Here is an 18779-nt window from a genome sequence, read left to right on the forward strand (position 1 = left end):
GAGCTGGAGGTGAGGAAGGTGACATAGCTGCAAGTGATGGAGCTGAGGTGATGGAGGTGATGTGACATAGCTGTGAAGAAGTAACTGAAGGTGATGGAGCTGCATGTGACGTAGCTGACAAGACGTAGCTGTAGCGGCGTAGCTGCAGTGCCGTAGCTGACATAGTTGCAGGTGACGGAGGTAATGTAGTTGATGTGATTTAGGTAAAGGTGACGTAGCTGATGTGATGGAATTGACATTGGTGTGGTAACGTGGCTGCGGTGACGTAGCTGAGGTAATGTAGCTGTGATGGCATAGCCGAGGTGACATAGCTGAGGTGACATAGCCGAGGTGACATCGCTGAGGTAACATAGCTGAGGTGACATAGCTGCGGTGACGTAGCTGAGGTAATGTAGCTGTGATGGCATAGCCGAGGTGACATAGCTGAGGTGACATAGCTGAGGTGACATAGCTGCGGTGACGGAGGTGACGTAGCTGTTGTGACGTAGCTGCTGTGACAAGGCTGAGGTGACATAGCAGAGGTGACATAGCTTCTGTGATGGAGGTGACATAGCTGCGGTGACGTAGTTGAGGTGACGGCATTGACAGAGGTGACGTAGCTGTGATGACATAGCTGTGATGACATAGCTGTGGTGATAGAGGTGATGTAGCTGCTGTGATGTAGCTGCTGTGATGTAGCTGTGGTGGTGGAGGTGACGTAGCTGTGGTGACGGAGTCTGTGTCTCCTCAGAGCCCTACAGCCCGGCCGTCTGGGTCATGATGTTCGTCATGTGTCTCACCGTTGTCGCCATCACTGTCTTCGTGTTCGAGTACTGCAGCCCGGTCGGCTACAACCGCAGCCTGGTCACCGCCAAAGGTGAGACCCGTCGCCGTGGAAACTGTCAGTCGGCGTTAGCATTTAGCATCAGCACTGCTGAGCATTCACGTCTGTTTACAAACAACTGAACGGAACATCAATAATTACAATAAATCCTTTACTTTGAAAATGTTTTCAAATGTTAAAACGACTTCCTGGATGCAGAACAAAGATTGAAATTAAGAATAAAAACGTGAGAAAAGCAAAACAAGTTCTAGTTTGTCTGAAACGTCACAAAAGTAAATAAAAACATTTTTTATTGTCACGGCTGAACTTCAGTATTTTAACTCTTTAATGGAAGTTTTTCTTCTACGGTTTTGGAGAAAATTAACAGAAACAGAAAAACGTGAAAAAAAAACAATTCCAAATTTAAAATAGAAACAGATTGTCAAAACATTCAAAACTAAAACAAAACAAAAAAGCTTTAATGCTGACACGTGAAAACTAATGCTAAAGTAAGAAGGTATCATCATTTATAAGATGGAAATAGATTTACCGTTCCGGTTCTTCTGCTTTTTAAGCGGCAGAAATAATCTGCTTCATGTTCCAGACCCCGGCGGGCCGACCTTCACCATCGGGAAATCGGTGTGGCTGCTGTGGGGAATCGTCTTCAACAACTCGGTGCCGATCGAGAACCCGAAGGGAACCACCAGTAAGATCATGGTTCTGGTCTGGGCCTTCTTCGCCGTCATCTTCCTGGCGTCCTACACCGCCAACCTGGCGGCGTTCATGATCCAGGAGCAGTACATCGACACCGTGTCCGGCCTGAGCGACAAGAAGGTGCCGACTCGTCACTTGTTTAAGGTTCAGCTCGGGGGAAACAGGAAGTGGCTGTTTAGACGTGGGCAACAAAATAAAGTGACTGATATTGATGAGGGTTCCTCCACAAACACCTCCAGATTTACTCCGTTGTCACGGCGACGATACGAGTGAAGTTCATATCTTCAGGTTTAGAGTCTCATCCAGTTGATCTATTGTCCCATCATCGGTCCTCCTGGCGATAGAAAGTCACTAAGGTCTTCTGGAAATGTTGGAAAGACGCCGTGACTCAGGTTTCATGACACCAGTTTGCATTTCTGTGGAGTCAAAACGTTCATTTCATAAATTTGTGGGGTTTTTTAACCTTCATGTTGTTTTTTCTTACTTTCTTTTTGGATTTTATGGCCTCAGTCGGCAGATTGTTTAAAACTCACTAACAAATGTGTCACAGCTCCGTGTGGCGCCCCTCTATACCTCCCTCTATACCTCCCTCTATACCTCCCTCTATACCTCCCTCCATCCCTCCCTCCATCCCTCCCTCTATACCTCCCTCCATCCCTCCCTCTATACCTCCCTCTATACGTCCCTCTATACCTCCCTCTATACCTCCCTCCATCCCTCCCTCTATACCTCCCTCCATCCCTCCCTCTATACCTCCCTCTATACCTCCCTCTATACGTCCCTCTATACCTCCCTCTATACGTCCCTCTATACCTCCCTCTATACCTCCCTCTATACCTCCCTCCATCCCTCCCTCTATACCTCCCTCTATACCTCCCTCTATACCTCCCTCTATACCTCCCTCCATCCCTCCCTCTATACCTCCCTCCATCCCTCCCTCTATACGTCCCTCTATACCTCCCTCTATACCTCCCTCCATCCCTCCCTCTATACGTCCCTCTATACCTCCCTCTATACGTCCCTCTATACCTCCCTCCATCCCTCCCTCTATACCTCCCTCCATCCCTCCCTCCATCCCTCCCTCTATACCTCCCTCCATCCCTCCCTCTATACGTCCCTCTATACCTCCCTCTATACCTCCCTCATCCCTCCCTCTATACCTCCCTCCATCCCTCCCTCTATACCCCCCTCTATACGTCCCTCTATACCTCCCTCATCCCTCCCTCTATACCTCCCTCCATCCCTCACTCTATACCTCCCTCCATCCCCCCCTCCATCCCTCACTCTATACCTCCCTCCATCCCTCCCTCTATACCTCCCTCTATACCTCCCTCCATCCCTCACTCCATCCCTCCCTCTATACCTCCCTCTATACCTCCCTCCATCCCTCTATTCTATACCTCGTGCTATATCTCCCTCCATCCCACCCCATCACTCCCTCCATCACTCCCTCTATATCTCCCTCCATCACTCCCGCATCACTCCCTCCATCACTCCCTCTATATCTCCCTCCATCACTCCCTCCATCACTCCTTCCATATCTCCCTCCATCACTCCCCCTTCCATCCTTCCCTCTCTCTATCTCTCTATCTTTCCTTCCCTCTCTCGCTATCTGTCCTTCCCTCTCTCACTCTCTCTCCCTCTCCCTCTCTCTCTCCCTCCCTTTCTCGCTATTTGTCCTTCCCTCTCTCTCTCTTTCTCTCTCCCTCTCGCTCTCCTTCCCTCTCTCTCTCTCTCTCTCCCTCTTTCTCCTTCCCTCCTTCTCTCTCTCTCTCTCCCTCTCTCTCTCACTTTCTCTCCCTCTCTCTCTCTCCTTCCCTCTCACTCTCTCTCCCTCCCTCTCTCGCTATTTGTCCTTCCCTCCCTCTCTCTCTCTCTCTCTCTCTCTCTCTCTCTCTCTCTCTCTCCCTCTCTCTCTCCTTCCCTCCTTCTCTCGCTCTCTGGCGTTGTGCTGTCAGCTGCCTGCTGTGAAGGAATGTGTGTGAAGGTTAATGAAACAGTCCAAACCAGCAGAGTGTTTTCTCCGGTCCCAGTCCGCCGCTCTGTCATGGCGGCGCCGCTCTGCCAGACAGAGGAGGCCGACGAGCCGTCGGTTCGGTCCTGTGGACAAGGACGAGGTGAAGGAGTCCGGTCGCCGGCGGCGCCGTGTCCCGACACCACGTCTGGTCAATCTGCACAACCACACTGAAATGAATGAAGTTAGAAACGTTTGAATCGTTTTATGGGACAATCAGGCACTTTGGTTATTTTAGTTCAATTCTCAGAAACGCTGAACTCGTTCTCCTCCGGAGGAGATTCTTCACATTCAGTCGCCGTTTGTCTCTGAAGCTCGTTTTCATGACAACGTTTTCACTGGAATCATTTCTGTTACCGGAAAGTTTCATGCTCACACCACGCCAACGTTCCGAAAACGATGTCCGTTTCCACGGCAACAGCAGAGACACTGAAAACGATGCAGTTTTCATGTTGGTCCACTAGTCTGTGCTGTTGTTTCTTTCTGTAATTAAACCACACACACATGCAGTGAAGAACAATTGGCTTCGCTGGTTCAAATCCCACTGCCGCCGGCTCACCGAAGGACTTTAACCTCTGACTCGTTGGGTTTCTGTTGCTTCGTTTATGGCTTCAGGCCTAAACTTCAAAACAGGAGGATGAAACGATCTGCGTGTATATCTTGGGTGGAAACATATTCCCTCCCTCACTCACTCACTCACTCACTCACTCACTCACTCACTCACTCACTCCCTCACTCACTCATGTTCATGTTTTAGCTCCACCTGGTGGCACTAGGTGGTTTTACAGGCCGATTCCAGATGATTTGTCGTGGAATTCTCCTCCTGTTGTTTCGGATTCGTCAATTTCAATGCCCAGGTTTTTTTTAAATAATTGATAAAATCTTAATTTATGGCTAAAGTCACAATCTTCTATTTGAAAAAAAAAATGCAAAACTCTGAAAAACAAAGTGTACTTAGAAACCTTGTTTCGTATAGTTTTTTTGGAATATCTTTTCAGATACTGCAGATTAATTAAACTTCCTGTTTCCATCTCCGTCTGATTCTGATGTTGATTTTCTTCTGTGCAGAATGAAATCTAAGTTTAGCAGCTTTTATTTTTTTCTTATCTACAATCAACACAGTGTCCCAACTATTTTGGGATCGGGGTTGTAAAATCTCCCGTCTGCTTCCCGTCAAACAGTTTCAGAAGCCGCAGGAGCAGTACCCTCCGTTCCGCTTTGGTACGGTCCCAAACGGCAGCACGGAGCGCAACATACGGAGCAACTACCCCGAGATGCACGCCCACATGGTCAAATACAACCAGAAGGGGGTGGAGGACGCGCTCAACAGCCTGAAGACAGGGTGGGTACCCTCCCCCCCAACCACCCCCCAACCCTAACCACACACCCCCCGGGCCAGGTTGAGGAAATCCACCGTCACAACGCTGCTCTGCTCCCGTCTCCGTAGGAAACTGGACGCGTTCATCTACGACGCTGCCGTCCTGAACTACATGGCTGGCAAAGATGAGGGCTGCAAGCTGGTGACCATTGGCAGTGGGAAAGTGTTCGCTACCACAGGTTATGGCATCGCCCTGCAGAAGGACTCACGCTGGAAGCGACCCATCGACCTGGCCCTGCTCCAGTTCCTGGCAGACGGTAAACTCCTCCTAAATTCACCCCGTCAGCTGCTGAATGTCAGGATTTGTACAGTGTGCGCTGGATTTGCGTCGCTGCCATAAAACACGACAGGAAAACACAATAAAGTGGAGTTCCCGGTGAGAAGAAGCAGCAGCAGCGGATTGTGGGTAAATTTATGAATGAGAGGTAGGTCGTAGACGTGTGGCAATAAAAGAGAGTTTGAAGGGCCGGTCTGATCCTCTGCTCACTGAAATCCCTCCGCTAACGTTTCAGAAAAGAATCAGGAAGCGGTTCAGTCTGCGACAGAAAGTCACTCTGACGGACTAACGTCAGTTCACATTGTTATCCATGTCAGAATGAACATCAGCTCTAGAGCCGAATGCACGACTCACTGCACCGTCATGTGGAACAAAGTGGTATTACTGGTCAATCTGCACAACCAGGGCTATTACTAGCCCAGGGCTAAGGCTAGCAGGCTAGCTCATTAACTTTGTTGAATATCCCTTGTAGGTAATGTTTTGTTTCCTGAGAGCAACATGAAAGACGTGCAACTTGAAGTAACGCAGCGTCAGCCTGTAGACATGGTAGCTACCGTTGGCTGTTAGCCTGTAGCCACAGTAGCTGCTGTTAGCCATTAGCCTGTAGGCATGGTAGCTACCGTTAGCTGTTAACCTGTAGCAACAGTAGCTGCTGTTAGCCTGTAGACATGGTAGCTACCGTTAGCTGTTAGCCTGTAGCAATAGTAGCTGCTGTTAGCCATGGCAGCTGCTATTAGCATTAGCCTGTAGCTACTGTAACTGCCATTAGAAGTTGACAATTATTGTAGCTCGGTCTGTTTTGAGCCTAAGATCTCTCCCTCTCTCCTCCCTCTATCACTCCCTTTCTCTTTCTCTCTCTGTCTCTCTCTCTCTCTCCGCCCCCCCCCCCCCCCCTCCAGGTGACACTCAGAAGCTGCAGACCGTTTGGCTCACTGGAATCTGCCGGAACGAGAAGAAGGAGGTGATGAGCAGCAAGCTGGACATCGACAACATGGCGGGGGTCTTCTACATGCTGCTGGTGGCCATGGGCCTCAGCCTGCTGGTCTTCGCCTGGGAGCACCTCCTCTACTGGAAGCTGCGACACTCCGTACGCAAGTCCGAGCGACTGGACTTCCTGCTCGCCATCAGCCGTGTACGTCAGCTTCACACGCCGCCACTTCACGCCGGGCTTCATTTCAACATTGACTGATTGTGTTTTGGACTCTGAAACACCAGGAACACCAGAATCAGATCAATAAACCACTTATAAAGAAAACAGATGAAATACAATAAAAAATCGTTTGGGATGAAGATAAAACATGTGACCGCGCTAAGATATATAGTAAATAAATAAATAAAGACTAAGCCATCCATAAAGCACTACGTGAAATCCAGACAAACAAAGAGGCTTTAATCCCATAAAATGTCTAACGGCTCAAAGCAGCATCGATAAAATGTTTGTTCTGTTTGGAACAGATTCAATAATCTGAAAGAATTACAGATGACCGAAAAGATTACGTAACAATGTGGACTGATCTGGACGCCGCTCTGGTTGGTTTGTTGGAGCTCTGGTTGGTTGTAGCTCTAGTTGGTTGGTTGGTTGGTTGGTTGGTTGTAGTTCTGGTTGGTTGTAGCTCAAGTTGGTTGGTTGTAGCTCTTGTTGATTGTTGTAGCTCTAGTTGATTGTTGTAGCTCTAGTTGATTGTTGTAGCTCTCGTTGGTTGGTTGGTTGGTTGGTTGGTTGGAGCTCTAGCTGGTTGGTTGGAGCTCTGGTTTGGTTATAGTGTCTCTGTTCTGTGTTTGTTGAAGCGTCACTCAGCCGGTCTTCATGTTTCCGGTGACTGACATCAGGTTGACGGTTCGTGAGACGAAACATGGAATCGACCAAACATGGACCAGGTTCCTCACGTCGCCGTTGTGTCACGTTAATCAGACCAGGATCGGACCTGGTAGCTAAAGTTAAGGTCAGCCAGCGTGTGGCGCTGCCGAGCGGACCAGATGACTGCGACTCTCTCAATGGAACTCACTGCAGTTCTTCCGATGTCCACCAGGAGCACGATTCCATGACAGTCCATGTAAACGCTGAAACGCAGAGCTGAACTCCAATTAAGCAACAAATTTATTTGTTGCTTAATCCTCGTTTATTGACCGATGAAAGCTAGCCACCTTAGTGCTAGCAAAGTAGCATTAGCATAATAATAATAATAATAATAATAATACCGGAGGTTTTTCAAATGTTAGTCAGAAGAGAAAAACTGCGACGGATCAACTTCCGGAGAAGTTTCTCTTGAAATCTGAGGTTTTGGACAAAAGATTTTGTAAAAATACACAAAAATAAAGTACTCTATTACCGAGAGGTTGTCTGTCAGGAATGCATCATGAAGAGTGAAAACACATAAACGTCTCACTAGAGGTTCAGAACGTTTTGTCTTCCGTGTGCCTGGTATTTCATCCGTCACTCTTCTGCCCCCTGCAGGGCATCTACAGCTGCTTCAGCGGCGTGGAGCAGACGGACCGCGGCAGCAGCCTGCAGAGTCCCGACATCACCACCAACTACACGCAGGCCAACATGCTGAAGATGCTGAAGACGGCCAAGGACATGGTGTCCTCGGCCCGGGTGGAGAACTCTCTGGACAACGCCACTAAGACCATCGAGAACTGGAGCCGGCGGGGGGGCGACGGCGTACGGGTTGGTCTCCCCCCCCGGGTGACCGCCACCGACGTGGTACATGGTCGTCTGCCCTACATCTCCAGCATCGCGGACAACCACTCCCCCTACCCCCAGAGAGCCCTCACCCCCACATTCCCGGTCCACTATGGGGACACGACAACACAGCCACTGCTGGACAAGCCCCGCCTGGTTACCCGGCCCACGCCGCTGCGCTACACGCTGCCCGCCCGTGGCAGTCATCATGCCCTGGAGAGGACTCTGCCCATCTCCAGCCTCAGCAGCCCCCACATCGCCATGAGGGACCCCGTCCCCTCGGGAACCCCCACCGCCCACCACAGCAGCAGGCTGTATGTGGAAAACCAGCCCCGCCACCTCCCCGCCTCCCCCTTCGTCCCCTACAGGGAGTTCCAGGTACCCGATATCTACGTGGAGCACAAGGCGCCGCTTAGGAGGAAGTTCAGCTACCCCCCCGACTGCATGAGCCGCAGGCGGAGGTCCCACAGCTACCTGTTCGATGCCGCGGACCCCCGAACAAGAGGAGAGTATGACGAGCCCCGGCCGTGCCTCGCCGAGCTCAGAGCCAACCACCTTCTGAACAACCACGCCCCTGACCCCACCCTCATGGCCTGTGGGAGCGGGCACTACCCGGGCAGCAGCACCAGCTGCAACTCCTGCATGAAGTCCTACCCAGAGCCCGAGATGGACGACGTGCCGCTCCTGGGTAAGGACAAACTCAACCGCCGCGCCTCCTTCCTCAAGGCCACGTGGGGCAACGACAGGATCCGTCAGGTGGACGAGACCAAGCCCTCTACGTCCTCCTCGCCTTCCACCCCGATGGATGTGCCGGACCTGTTCCCGCGAGTGGTGATGGCGAACCCGAAGCCCCACAAGCTGTACGGCAGCCTGGGCCACAACCTATCCTGTTACCCGCTGGCCGCGGAGCCGGCATACCTGGACCCGGCCCACATGGGGTCTTACCCCTACAAGCAAAAGCTGAAGTTCTCGGAGTCCACGCGGCTGCCGTCCTACCGGGAAGCAATCCTGCAGAATGCAGCCGCCCTGCGCAGGTCCTCCTCCACCGTGGTGCACAGACACTACTCTACTTACCTGAACTCCTACACAGACTTACCGGTGTACGTGGGGCCGCTGGCTCAGGGCCCCCCCCACTTTTACGACGGCTCCAAGGACATGTGCCACTTGTTCCCCTGCACTAGCCACTGCCCGGACACTGCGGCCATGCTGCCTCGCATGACCGACAGGCCTCTGGTCTACCACAACAACATGTTCGGGACGTATGGCGGCACAGGGCCGAGGGACGACCCCGGCTCTGGGGCCCGGGAGCGGCGGCAGGTGTTAGTGGCGCGAAGAGTCAACAGTCCTTATGTGCCAAAGCCCTGGGGCCGCGTGTCCAGCCTGGAGTCCGAGGTCTGAACTATGTGCTGCCCGAACCGTGGGGGGGTGCAGGTGAACAGCCCCCAAGGGGTGTGGCCGGACTGGGTGTCAGGGTGTCCAGGTCACCCCCCCAGTCGACCTCCGGTTAAAGCAAAAACGACACCAATAGTGTATTTGGGAGCGTCGCCTCTCAGTCATCAGTGCAATAATGACGCAGGGAAGCGAAGGACAAGAAAGTCAAACACAAACCACTGCTGGGACTTTATAAACCAAACTTAACGTCTAATATTTAAAGAAATGTTGAACAGTATTTATAACCTAAGAATTTAACCTGTTGGTTGTTATTTAAAGGATTTTTCAATGTGAAAGCGGGAGACGATATACTGCAGCCTCTCAACACCTTGATTTCTCTCATTTCTTCCGTCTTCATTTTGGTTCCCGTCGTTTCATCGAGCCGCGGCTACGTCTTCCGTACATGTCGACCATCTTCAGGTCTTTGATTTGAGTGGATTTTGAAAAAGTCTCATGTGTATTTCCATTATTACACGACCCTTTAATAAAGAGGAAGGAGAACTAAGGAGGCTCCAGGTCTTCTGTCCAGTCTGGCCATCGTACACCTGTTTAACCAGCTTAACCAATCAAACCAGTTTAACCAGCTTAACCAGTTTAACCAGTCTCACCTGTTTAACCAGCTAAGCAAGTTTAACCAGTTTCACGTCCATATGGTTATTTTCTGGATGACTTCCTGAAGTGAGCGATGCTGGGATCAGAAGAAGCAGAGCAAAAGTTCCACCTGTCAACTGTTGCTTCCACTGAACGGCCGCAGCTGTTCCGGGCTGTGATTGGATGAGGGATGAAGGGGGAGGGGCTTATCCAGCAGTAAAAGCTGCTGGCAGAATGTTTCAATCAGGTAACCAGCGCGGTCTCCACAGCTGATGGATGATTGGACGTTACAGATGCAGGTTGAATCATTTTAATCGTTTGAAGCAGAATCGACATTATAAAACGATGCGGCAGGTTCGGACGCGTCCAGTTCAACCTCACGGTCTCTGGTTCTGCAGTAAATTCAGCTCCGTCAAGGTCAAATGGATCAACACTTCCTAAATAAACCAGATCTGGCTCCTTCTGGTCAACAGGATGTTGGTGTCATGTGAGTTACCTGCTCCTTCAGCACCATCACCTTCATCAGCTCCAACACCTCTGTCAGCTCCACCAGCCCCATCACCTTCACCAACTTCATCATCTCAACTAGCTCCATCAGCCCCATTACCTCCATCACCTCCACCTCAGCCGGTCGGATTCATTGACAGCAGCGTGGTAATAACTAATGATAGTTAATAATCTAGATGTTGGATGTCTCTACTGCGGCTCTCTACTGCTGCTCTCTACAGCTGCTCTTTACTGCTGCTCTCTACTGCTGTTCTCTACAGCTGCACTCTACTGCTGCTCTCTACTGTTACCTTCACAACTGTTCACTGAACCTCCAGTCACAGAGACAATCTAATCACCCAGAGGTGTGTGAGCTGGCACAGAGCCACACACACACACACACACACACACACACACACACACACACACACACACACACACACACACACACACACACACACACACACACACACACACACACACACACACACACAGAGCTGTCAGACCTGTAGCAAAAGGAGAGTTCAAGGATTCATCAAACAAACTGCAAACTAATGAAGGTGTGTGTGTGCGTGTGTGTGTGTGTGTGTGTGCGCGCGTGTGTGTGTGTGTGTGTGTGTGTGTGTGTGTGTGTGTGTGTGTGTGTGTGTGTGTGTGTGCGTCCGGGAAAATGTAAAGTTTTATTGTATTTTAAAATAAGAAGTGAACTTTTGTCTTATTAGTGATTCTCGTGTGTCGCCTCCGTCTGTGTGAACGTGAACGTTTGTTCTCCTAAAGTCCGTCGAAGCCTCTTCCCGTTTTCGTAACGCCGGACGTCCCCTTCCTTCCACCGGGTGCTGCTCACGTTCACCATTCACACACGCTGGACGGAACCTCGACAGTCAGCCTGTGATCACTCACTTCCTCCGAGCGCATGGCGCCATCTGGCACGCCGTCCAGACCCGCCGCCTGCTGTCAGCTCAGACGCTTCGCACGGTGACGGCCCCGCCGATAGGTCCGTCAGAGCGAGCGGCCGCCGAGAAACGGTCCTTCGCTGCTGCTCTGTGGCTGAGGTCGCTAACGCCACTAACATTGCTAACATCACTAATGTACCTAAACTCGCTAACCCCGCTGACACTGCTAACATTGCTAACAGCAGTAATGTGGCTAAGGTCGCTAACACCGCTAAGATTGCTAACATCGCTAATGTGGCCAAGGTCGCTTGCGCTGCTAACATTGCAAACGTCACGTTAGTGGCGCAAGTCTGGAGGCGGCGCGGCAGCGGAACGATCCTCCGTTTAATTCCCTGATAAAGTGGAACGCCGTTAAGCTGCAGATCGATCAATTAACACTGAAGTTAGTGAAAAGAGGACATCTAGTAACACGATCGATTTCACGACCTCTGCCTAGCTGCTCCTTCCTGTTTTACGCTAATGTCGCTAACATCACTAACATGGCTAATGTTGCTAACATCACTAACATGGCTAATGTCGCTAACATCACTAGCATGGCTGTTGTCGCTAACATCACTGCGTCTCAGATGAAAGCCTCTGATGTCGCAGTGTTTCCTCAGTGAGACGCAGGAGGACGTTATGACTCTGTGATGGACATGGAGAAATCTGACACACCTTCTCACACACACACACACACACACACACACACACACACACACACACACACACACACACACACACACACACACACACACACACACACACACACACACACACACACTGCTTCATTTGCAGAACATCCACAGTGAATAAATTGACCTCACACTTCATAAATCCTCCCAGATGTTAGGAGCCTCTCTGAGAATGGAGGCGGGGTGAGGGGGTGAGGGGGTGAGTGAGTGGGGGGTGGGGGGGGGGGGGGGGGCGTGTCATTGGAGAAGAGGAAGAAGAGGACGAAGGAGTGCAGCAGCTGAAACAGACTAAATCAATCCAGTGACTCGGTGGAGAAGAATCAGTTCAGTTTAACAGCCAGAGACAATCCGCTGCTCCAGTCAGAGATTGGTTGACATGGAAAAGGGGGCGGGGCCTTAGCCTCATTCTGTTGCAGCTCAGCTTCACGACGCAGCTCGTTTTAATAATCAGAAATAAAGATAGAAATGCAAGAAGAGAAGAGAAGCTCCAGTGTGTCGCCAGCAGTGAAGCAGATCCTCTGAACAGACTAACTCACTTCTTTTTAATCAGGACTTAAAACATTCTTATTTGAACAGGCTTTTGAATAAACAATGAATTTTACTTACTTTATTAAACTTATCTTAAATCTCTTACCTTATTTATTATACTTTTCTTCATTATTTCTTTTAATGTATTTTCCTAATTTCTTTAATTTCTTTGTAATTTGCCTTGTGTTTGAATGGTGCTCTATAAATATATTTGCCTTGCCTTGCCTCCCTCCTGCAGACTAACTCCCTCCTGCAGACTAACTCCCTCCATCCTGCAGACTAACTCCCTCCATCATACTAACTCCCTCCATCCTGCAGACTAACGGTGGCTGAATCGTCAGAGAAAACAAACTGAGTCGTTAGAGAAAACAAGCAGGAACTGAAGCTCCGAGTTGATTCCAGGTCCGTGAGGTTTAAATTCAGTATGTAAATGTAATATTTAAAATGCCGTGGGGGGGCGCCAGAGAGCAGGAGGCTCGGGTCTGAAGGAAACAATGACGTGAACAAAATGTGATTTTTTTTTTTCAATAAGAAAACTAACTTGATGAGTTGAAGTCGAATTCTGTTACTTCTGACTGAAGTCCTCTTGATTCTTTCTGTGAACAAACGGGTGCTGGAAGGATTCGTTGTCTTTCACGCGTCAGAGACGTTCGCTCCTCCAGTGACGTGGCGCCCGGCGGCTTTTTCACTCTGGAGGACTTTCCGGGAAGAAAATCTCCGACAGGTTGGATCCTGAGCGGCGACTCGCCGTATATTTAGTTATATCCTGAACTAAATGGAAAAGCTTCAGAGGGGGAGCGTGGTGAAGGTCAGGGTGTGTGTGTGTGTGTGTGTGTGTGTGTGTGTGTGTGTGTGTGTGTGTGTGTGTGTGTGTGTGTGTGTGTGTGTGTGTGTGTGTGAAGGAGGGAGGTGTGTAAAGGATCATTTCTCTGCATTGGGGACGACCGGGAACATAAATGGTTTCTGCTTCTCGCTGATTTCCTCGGGGGAAGTTTCCACTTCAGAGAGAAGAAGTGTTAAACCTCCTTCTGGACCTCAGTGTGGACATCGTCTCTCATCTTCCTCTTTCTGGACCTCAGCGTGGACATCGTCTCTCATCTTCCTCCTTCTGGACCTCAGCGTGAACGTTGTCTCTCGTCTTCCTCCTTCTGGACTTCAGTGTGGACATCGTCTCTCATCTTCCTCCTTCTGGACTTCAGCGTGGACATCGTCTCTCGTCTTCCTCCTTCTGGACCTCAGGGTGGACGTCGTCTCTCATCTTCCTCCTTCTGGACCTCAGTGTGGACGTCGTCTCTCGTCTTCCTCCTTCTGGATGACCTCAGGGTGGACATCGTCTCTCGTCTTCCTCCTTCTGGATGACCTTATGGTGGACGTCGTCTCTCGTCTTCCTCCTTCTGGATGACCTCAGCGTGGACATCGTCTCTCGTCTTCCTCCTTCTGGACCTCAGCGTGGACATCGTCTCTCGTCTTCCTCCTTCTGGACCTCAGCGTGGACGTCGTCTCTCGTCTTCCTCCTTCTGGACCTCAGCGTGGACATTGTCTCTCGTCTTCCTCCTTCTGGACCTCAGCGTGGACATCGTCTCTCGTCTTCCTCCTTCTGGACCTCAGGGTGGACGTCGTCTCTCGTCTTCCTCCTTCTGAATGACCTCAGCGTGGACGTCGTCTCTCGTCTTCCTCCTTCTGGACCTCAGCGTGGACATCGTCTCTTGTCTTCCTCCTTCTGGACCTCAGCGTGGACGTCGTCTCTCGTCTTCCTCCTTCTGGACCTCAGGGTGGACATATTACCATCCATGGTTCAACATGATTCCATCATTTCAATACAACAACTTGTGTTTCATCTGAGTTCAGGCTTCATGACTTTAAGAAAAGTTAATCAATATTATCTGGTTCCACTGATCAATAGATTAGTGTATCAATAGAAGTGTTTCCTCATAATGTTCTTACAGGAAGCAGGTAGAATGTGAAGAGTCGAGGACCAAGGACAGAACCCTGTGGAACTCCAGGTTTAACTTCAGTCTGAGCTCAAGCGTCTGATCAACCTGATTGATCCGGCAGTGGAATCTGTCTGATCAATCCGATTGATCCAGTTTAGCGCGGAACCTTTAATCCTGATCAATAGTATCAATGTTCTGATCAACCGTATCAATGGAGCACTGCGCTCTAGCGGGACGAGGACGATGTTATTGATCAGTGTGACACTTTGGACAGCGTGTCTCTAATTGATCAGGAGCAGAGGTCAGAGGTTGAAGACGTTTACTGGTCGGCAGCCTGGCTACAGCGCTGAAGAGAAACCAGGGTTGTTTCGCTTCCCGTCTACTGAGGATTTATTTTATCAGGAAACAGAGGATGTGTTGTTTAATCTCCATTTTGTGAGGCTGACACTTTAATAAATGTCTCTTCAGTGTGTGTGTGTGTGTGTGTGTGTGTGTGTGTGTGTGTGTGTGTGTGTGTGTGTGTGTGTGTGTGTGTTTGTTGACACTCTGCCCTCCAGAGTCCCTCCGGTCCCTCTCGCTCTCCTCACATTGTCCCCTGCTCGCTCGCCCTCTTGACTCTCTTCCTCTAAACTCACATTTATTCATTATTTATTTCCTTTTTTTTTTTGCCGTGAAAGCGAAAACATCTCAAAGTCACGACGGCGAGGTCGAGATCGTCTTCCCACGGCGGCGCAGCATCGGGGACACGGGGGCCAGCAATGCACGATGGTCCGAGTTCAGAGGCTCAGTTTGTAACGGGTTTACCTTCGAATGGATGATTGACAGGCAGATCAATAAACCTATGACTCGGGACACAAGAGGTCAGGACCTCAGCTTCTGCCCGGTCCGGGGTCGACCTCATGACCTCCGTACTTTTAAATATTGATCAAATAGACATTTGGAAGGTTTTAATAAACAAGGCCTTTTATTTTGGAGCAGTTTGAAATGGATTATTTGAAGAGTAACGGTCAATAAGTGTGTGATTAAACTAAAGCGAGCAGCGGTTGGTTATTGATCTGATATTAACATGTTCAATAAGTTAAATCAGTTCATGTCTTCAACTTCAACCGTCGCGTAAAATCAGTTGAATTAAAGAGCTTCAAGGTGGTGACACATCTCTCGGGTGGAGGCAGGTGGAGACCGTCAGGTGGAGGCAGGTAGAGATGGGTGGAGGTAGGAGGAGACGGATGAGATAGTCAGGAGGAGGTGGATGGAGGAAGGTGAGACAGACAGGTGGAGGCAGGTGGAGACAGACTGGTGGAGGCAGGTGGGGATAGGTGAGACAGACAGGTGGAGGTAGGTGAAGGCATGTGGAGAAGGGTGGGGGTAGGTGTAGACAGGCACGTGGAGATGGGTGAAATAGGAGGAGGCGGGTGGAGGCAAGCGAGAGGCAGTTGGGGCAGGTGAGACAGACAGGTGGAGGTAGGTGAAGGCATGTGGAGAAGGGTGGGGGTAGGTGTAGACAGACACGCGGAGACGGGTGAAATAGGTGGGTGGAGGCAGGTGACACAGTCAGGTGGAGGCGGAAGGCGGTAGGTGGAGGCAGCTGGTCGTCTGTGCGCTGATGGATGTTTGAGGACGTTTCCTCTAATGACTCGACTTGTTCCTCTTTCTCTCTGTGATGAAGTCTAATGTTCGCTCTTCATCACGCTGGAGAAACTTTCTGAGTGGCCGCCAACGACGCACCATCTGTCTGCTCCGTCCACTGGGGGGGGCGGGGCAAGATGCTCCCATCAGCCACAACATTAAGACCTCCTGACTCACCGTCTGAAGGTTACAGTGGTTTCCTACAAGATGCTCAGTAAAATGAGTTAAATGAGGACAGTCTCCCCCACGCTGGGATTTATACTGAGGGTGACGTTACAGCGGGAGCGTTCTTGTTAGCATCTATTAGCATTTTACATTAGCATTTCCTGCTGTGGTCTCTCATGTTCCAACACACACTCCAGTCTCAACGAGTGAGAACACAGACGTGAGGAAAGGAGACTTTGTCCTGCGATGGATTTCTGTACGAGCTGCAGACGTTTGTTTGTTCCTCACCGAGCATCTGCCTCCTCAAACTGATGACCCAGGAGGGGGTCTGGATTCTGCCCCCGTGCCTGGAACCTCCAACCACAGCTGCTGCTTTGATTAACGGGCTGGAGGCCAGTTTCTCCTCACCGAGGTCCAGACGGTCAGACTGTACCAACATACCAGAGAGAGTGTACCAACACCCACACAGACTGTACCAACACCCAGAGAGCCTGTACCAACACCCACACAGACTGTACTCACACCCAGAGAGACCGTACCAACACCCAGAGAGACTGTACAAACACCCACACAGACTGTACCAACACCCAGAGAGCCTGTACCAACACCCACACACACTACTCACACCCAGAGAGACTGTACCAACACCCAGAGAGACTGTACCAACAACCAGTCAGACTTTCCCAACACCCAGAGAGACTGTACCAACACCCACACAGACTGTACTCACACCCAGAGACTGTACCAACACCCAGAGAGACTGTACCAACAACCAGTCAGACTTTCCCAACACCCAGAGAGACTGTACCAACACCCACACAGACTGTACTCACACCCAGAGAGCCTGTTCCAACACCCACACAGACTGTACTCACACCCAGAGAGCCTGTACCAACACCCACACAGACTGTACTCACACCCAGAGAGACTGTACCAACACCAACACAGACTGTACTCACAACCAAAGAGACTGTACCAACAACCAGTCAGACTTTCCCAACACCCGGAGAGACTGTACCAACAGTCACTCAGACTTTCCCAACACCCAGAGAGACTGTACCAACAGTCACTCAGACTGTACCAACACCCAGAGAGACTGTACCAACAGTCACTCAGACTGTACCAACTCCCGGAGACTGTACCAACAACCAGTCAGACTTTCCCAACAACCAGACAGACTGTACCAACACCCGGGGAGCGACGGTGTCTCAAGAAACAGTATTAACAGCTGGTCAGACTGGGGTCGGATGTGACAAGACGAAACGGTAGAAGACGGTGGAGAAAGAGAAACAAGGCAGCTGGAGACTAATTACAGCCGACAGCCAAAGCCTGCTATCAATTTGTAGTCGGCACAGACGAGCTGCGGAAGACCGACCTCGACCAAGGGCGAGGCGATGAGGCGATGAGGCGAGAGCTGAGAGCGGCCAAAAAAGAAGAAGAAAGGAAAGAAAAGCTCACTGAAGTGTGGAACTCAAGACAACTTAATCACAGATGTGAGGATTGTTCTCCTCTGCTTCCTACGGATAGTTAACGCTCAGAACTGAAGAGATTTACCTCCAAAAGGACCGAAGGTGATCATTAATCGATAACATGAACAAACCTGACAACCGGTAAAATCCTGCATCCGACCACAGGACTCTTTTCTTTGTTTCATACTGATTCAGAACTTTCTCCTTTTGGGTTTGGACTGATCATCACAAACTTTAAGACAAGATCATTGAACATCTACAACACCAGATAACGTCTACAACACAAGTTACTGTAACATCGACACCAGATAACATCTACAACACAAGTTACTGTAACATCGACACCAGATAACATCTACAACACAAGTTACTGTAACATCGACACCAGATAACATCTACAACACAAGTTACTGTAACATCGACACCAGATAACGTCTACAACACAAGTTACTGTAACATCGACACCAGATAACATCTACAACACAAGTTACTGTAACATCGACACCAGATAACGTCTACAACACAAGTTACTGTAACATCGACACCAGATAACGTCTACAACACAAGTTACTGTAACATCGACACCAGATAACATCTACAACACAAGTTACTGTAACATCGACACCAGATAACGTCTACAACACAAGTTACTGTAACATCGACACCAGATAACGTCTACAACACAAGTTACTGTAACATCGACACCAGATAACATCTACAACACAAGTTACTGTAACATCGACACCAGATAACATCTACAACACAAGATATTCTACACCACCATTGTTGTAGATGTTTTCAGCTCTCTCATCCCAAACTGCTGCACATGAGCGTAATGGGCGGCGGCGCCAACACGGAGGACAGATGGCTTCAGATGAAACAGAACAGGTGTGTGTGTGTGTGGGGGGGGGGGGGGGGGCAGGATGTGATCCATTCATTTGAACTGCGGCCTGAATCCAAGATGAAGCTCCGCTCAAAGGATTTCAAAGACGGCGACAGACTGAAGGAGGAGCCGGCGAGCGAGTCCAGGACTCATCCAGAGCGACGACGTGATTCT

General features: G+C 50.0%; 1 protein-coding gene across 1 annotated transcript in view; it reads left to right on the plus strand.

Moving 5' to 3' along the window:
- grin2ca (glutamate receptor, ionotropic, N-methyl D-aspartate 2Ca) overlaps positions 1-9802 on the plus strand; it is a gene marked incomplete at its 5' end in the record, with an annotated part of 29046 nt that extends 19244 nt beyond the window's left edge. Inside the window, 6 exons of the mRNA XM_080487193.1 lie at positions 731-856; positions 1407-1636; positions 4712-4872; positions 4978-5165; positions 6085-6317; positions 7641-9802. Coding sequence (XP_080343319.1) covers positions 731-856; positions 1407-1636; positions 4712-4872; positions 4978-5165; positions 6085-6317; positions 7641-9266 — 2564 coding nt within the window. The 3' untranslated portion in view covers positions 9267-9802. The remainder of the gene's footprint in view (positions 1-730; positions 857-1406; positions 1637-4711; positions 4873-4977; positions 5166-6084; positions 6318-7640) is intronic.
- Positions 9803-18779: the final 8977 nt, after the last annotated feature.

The sequence above is a fragment of the Lipophrys pholis genome (genome assembly GCF_963383615.2).
Source record: "Lipophrys pholis genome assembly, chromosome: 19".
Classification (NCBI taxonomy): domain Eukaryota; kingdom Metazoa; phylum Chordata; class Actinopteri; order Blenniiformes; family Blenniidae; genus Lipophrys; species Lipophrys pholis.